A 5195-nucleotide genomic window follows, 5' to 3' on the forward strand; every position below is an offset into this window, starting at 1 on the left:
GGTGAGTCTTCCCGGCGCTTCGCGCCGGAAAGACGAATTTTAAGGTCAAAAACCCCAGAGTAGCCCAGCCAAGGAGCGCAACGTTTGCCATCCATGTAGTCTTCAAATTAACCATTAAACGTCTAGAACATCTTTGAATATAGCGAAAAAACTGAAATTTCTTTCGGACTTTTTCAAAATTTTTTTTTTTGGTTTGTGTACCTTCCCCCTCCCTAAAATTGATCGCGATATTATTTTTTATTGATAAAAATACGTGAAAAATAATTTTCCATGCTTTTTAATAAAAGTGAATAAAGTAAATATTTACCCATTAAGTGTAGTACATCCATTTTTTCCGAAACCATTAATTTTTGCAACAATTTAAACGATGAAATTACTAAAACAATCACAAATCATGATAATAATAAGTCAATCAAATGCATCATTGAAAGGTTGTAATCTAACTTTATTAAAGCTTTAACCTTAAAAATAGGTTCATCACAATATTCTTAAACAAATAATAATTTTTCGGTTCAACAAAAAATATGCTTGACGCTTATTATAATATTCTCATAAATGAGCAAAAGAGCAACTGAAAGTAAAGAGAAATAAATGATTCTCCCATTTAGCATCTATTACATTTCCACAACTTCGATTTTGGTGGTTTTTTCAATCCAACGCATCCCACATGATACCATAATACACAATAATCACAGCGTATAGAAAATTTGCAATTCGATGAAGATTCGTCAATAGTAGTATCCAAATCAACAGCACATACAGCGCATAAAAAGACATCATTTTTCCGTTTACATTCCAGAATCTGTTCAACGACTCTCCATGCATCCCCAGAAAAATACTTTTTCATTGACAAGATATTGATATCGTCATCGATAATTGAATCACAAACTGCGTCCGGGTTCGATTCCACAGACTCTTCCTGGATATGTTTACCATGATAAACTGCTGAGTATGCAATTTTATCATCAACCACCCATTTCAAAATAACAAGGGCTCTTTCATTAATACTCAATTTAAAAAACGGCCGTTGTTTAATTCCTGCAGGCACACGACGTTTCTTGCGCAACCCAATGACGGTTTTCTCAGACCCTTTCGGACGTCCCCTCCGTTTTAAAGCACAGGGAACCGTAAGGTTTTCTAAATCGCGATTCCGCTCTGAGCGATTTCGGTTAACTCCCACTAAACACGCGTTTCCGTTAGGATCCATAGCGCTCAATGACGAGTTTTCATTTTCCACTGAACCAGTTCTGTCATATTCTACTCCACTGACATTGTCATCATCATTTCTTCCTTTGACAGTATTCTGATTCACGTCAATTTCATGAAAAAGTAAATCTTTACTCGAACCCAAATTAAAACCATCGTCAAAATTGAAATCACATGGAAGACTTGACGATACTGGAGTACTCGTAGAAAAACCGGAAACTTCTTCCATCGATATCGGTGAACTCTGGAATTCGCGATTTTCTGACCAGGCTTTTCGTATTTTTTCTAGTAACTTAACTCGCCCAAGGAAGATATTACCGGTGACCTCGCTGCCTAGTTTATTAAGTTCGCTAGTAATATCACGCATTATCCGATAACGCTGATTTTCAGTAGAAACATAGCGTTTTGAAAGTTTCGAAGAAACTGTTACGCTGGGAATATTTTCATCGTCTATTGTTTCATCGCTGAAAACTCGCTGTGTATTGCAAAAGTATTCCCGAGTCCATCGACGACTGCAAATACTGGGATCGTAAAGATCGCAACCTGACAGATTTTTAACAACGAACACATGGCTAGAAGAAAAAAACAGAAAAATGAAGAACACTTTCAGTAATAATTGAACATAATGCAGAGATCGATAATGGATTGATAGTAACCGGCACGGCAACGCCATTGACATAAATGAAGGACATTCGCATGACTTTTCAGACGCAATAATCGTTGAACCTGCCAATCGAAATTCGAAATGGTCATCATCCCGTTCGGTATAAGTAAGCTTTCCGCGTCTATAACATTTCAATTCCGCACTGACGAAATCGAATGCATATCGTGTAAGATACTGACAGTAAGACCATTCTGCGGAATTCTTTTCATACGGTATAACCAACGACTTTTGGTAAGTATATGCGGCCTTGAAATCGCGTTCAGAATTTAAACAAGAGACTAAAGCGAAGAAGCTTCCGATAAATTCTTCCAAAGTGCTGTACAATTTAACCACACTTTTAATCTTTGCGTTCAACGATTCGATTCTATTATTCGTTGTGTTCAAAAATGTGCTCTGCATGAAATTAATGCTCAAGGTCCATTCGTTTCGAATATCGTGCCAATTTTTGTTAAAATAGTTTAAAATTGCTGATGGCAACTTCTTGCTTTCTTCATAGTAACGCATGTATTCCGTTTCAGTTGAAGAATAAAGCATTTTCCGAAAGAGATCTTTTGCCGTATCCCGTTGTTCGGGTGTAATGGGCAACTTCTCACAACTAACTTCCCTATTGAACGTCCTTTGAGCGTGGAAAATACAAATCAAAACGTTGGCAGAAGGAAATTCTTCTTTGATAATTCTTCTCTCGAGTGAATCTTTATCCGCCATGATACATTTAGTACTTGACCACGATGGATGAACTTCTTTAAAAGTTCGAAGAAACCAAATCATACTTTCTGCGTCTTCATTCATAAGAATGCATACAGCAACAATCTCGGTATTTCCTTCTGAATCCTCTACAACCATCAGATAAACCGGAGCTCGTATATCAAGCAGCTTAAATGTTCCGTCAATACCCACAAATTCAGGGTATGCCAACATCGATTGTTTCATTTCAGTTGTTGCAAAAAAAAGACCCTTCATTTCTCGATTTTCTTCGAGTACATGACATTCAGCTCCTACAATAAAATCAAACATTCACACGTAAACATTTTCAAACATCAATCCATAAAATATATCCATTGCAAAAATTAACTAAACTATGCTTATACATACCAAACTCTTTCTCCAGTTTTTCGATTGTATTTTTCAAATTGTTTTGGCCGCTTTTTCGTGACATGACATTAGACAAATCTTTAAGCAAAATTTGTTTTTTGGATTTTGAAAAAGCTTTTTGTGCAATTAACTTTTTATTTGCACCGAGAGCCAACAAATTTTTGACTTGACTCTTTTCGTTTGCTGTCATGGCTCGAACTCGAGGCAAAAAATCATACAGTTTCTAAAAAAAAAATGTGTGAAATATGTAGCAATATAGTTGAACAAATAAATTTTTTCGATTCTAGTTATCATTTTTGTGTACCAGTAGCCGACTAGCAAAAACACGCACAAAACACAAAGCGTTCTAAAATTTTCCCTATAAAAGTTTCAAAACAACCGAATTATTTGATAAACACTAAAAATCTCCAAATACCTTTGAACAGATGTGATTATGCTTATCAACCATTTTTCGCAGAACTAGTTTCTTCCCATCACTGCTGCAAATGAAGAACATCATAGCCGGGCATTGTTTTTGAAATGTCCTGGTAAATCAAATTTTTAAATGAATATATATAAGTTATAGCCACAAAAATAAGATCTGAGATTAACAACTATCAAAACTTACGAAGATTTCCGGATGCCTCTCGTCAACGATTTAAAATTTTTTCCTCCGTGTATACAACTATATCTTAACCGATAGTATTTCAAATCAGCATTGAGCAGTCTTGAAATACCTCTCTTTCTGCACTGATCGATAGTTGAACAGTCACGTTTGTAGAAAATACAAAAATTTTTCTTTTCGTAAGCCAAAACCGATTGTTCAAGTTCAGCGTAGGAAGCAAACTCAACCCCAACACTCAGCGGCATGACGGAGTGTAATGTTTTTTTTTTACTCGTTGATGGTCGCTCTAAATCTACGTCGCTTAACTCAGAACATGATTCCACCTCTTCGAACTGATTAGAGCTGTCGTCAGAACCCAATGATGACACTAAAAATTGAAATAATCCATATGGAAATTCTTTAAACGTGTTGACTATCAATGTTATTCAATTACAGCTGTGTCGGACACAGAGCGATACTGTGTTGAACTCTATATCCAACTCCGCTATAATTGAAAAGCACTGTATATTAATATTATCAGAATGCAATAAATGTAAGAGAGAGACGGATAACACCAAACAATAGTTAACACCGAATAGCTTGATTTTCAAACGAGAATATATTGAAAAGAGTAGAAACATCATCACTGCAAGATGCATTTTCTCATTTTTTTTCTAATAGATATTCGTAAGTATCCAAGAATTTAGCTGCCTAGCGTTATCCACCACTCAATACTACCACCTCACATCTTACCAAAAAAAAACTTGAATAAATTCTGGATGATAAAAAAATTATATAAAACTTACACATCGCTGCGAATCCTCCCAATTCCCAATCAATCGCTGACTTCTGATTGTTATTTGGACAACTAAATACTGTAACACGTGAAAAATTTAAGGTTATAACTGAATCAAACAACCAAAACAGAAAATCATACAAATTTTACCATTTCAATTACAGATAATTAAAAAAAAAAAAAAACTCACCTATTAAAATAACAAATCGCAACCCAATCCGACGCACTTTGATAAATAATTAAAACACAAAAATATCACGTCGAACCGGGAACAGCTTGCTTTTAGGCGCAAATATGCGTGATCGGCGTAGTTTAGAAAACGGTTAAATTGTGCGCATGCGTAACGAAAATTCGTCGAACGCAGCGCCCCATATTTCAAGAAACATTGAAAACGCTCAGCTGTATAATTATATATAATTAGTCGGACGAATAACAATTCGTCCGACTAGCCGGACGAGTAGCCACTCCGTACAAGAAAACATTGAGGACTATCAGAAACTTTCTCATCGGCGATTGGTCGAGACGGATAGATTCTCACCGGTGATTGGTTATGATGGGCATGAAGAAGCCCTTGTATGTATCGGTCTGAACCCATATATACGGATACATCAGCTGCGTAAATGTGTTGGTACTTTTTGCATAATCTTGAGCCCGTGCAAAGTTTTTTCTCAGCAAATACGCCACCGAGAATGCTGATTTTGGGCTCATTCGACAGAGAACTTCTTAATTAGCTTAAAGTTCAATTTTCAAAGCCGTACATAACTCATGAGCTTCGCTATTAAAGAAAATCACATGCCAATTTTACCCCCACCACCCCGAATCGTTTTATTCAGAGAAAGTATAAGTCTCGGCGA

General features: G+C 36.1%; 1 protein-coding gene across 1 annotated transcript; it reads right to left on the reverse strand.

Annotated features, from left to right (window-relative positions):
- Positions 1 to 424: 424 nt before the first annotated feature.
- Positions 425 to 4714, reverse strand: LOC122416962 (uncharacterized). Its single transcript, XM_043430133.1, has 6 exons — positions 4532 to 4714; positions 4352 to 4420; positions 3570 to 3933; positions 3378 to 3486; positions 2963 to 3185; positions 425 to 2865 (listed from the first exon to the last, which is right to left on the reverse strand). The coding sequence occupies exons 2-6, from the start codon at positions 4353 to 4355 to the stop codon at positions 605 to 607; spliced, it is 2961 nt and encodes a 986-aa protein (XP_043286068.1). The 5' UTR covers positions 4356 to 4420; positions 4532 to 4714; the 3' UTR covers positions 425 to 604.
- Between the last annotated feature and the right edge of the window lie 481 nt (positions 4715 to 5195).

The sequence above is a fragment of the Venturia canescens genome, chromosome 10 (genome assembly GCF_019457755.1).
Source record: "Venturia canescens isolate UGA chromosome 10, ASM1945775v1, whole genome shotgun sequence".
In the NCBI taxonomy this organism is placed as follows: domain Eukaryota; kingdom Metazoa; phylum Arthropoda; class Insecta; order Hymenoptera; family Ichneumonidae; genus Venturia; species Venturia canescens.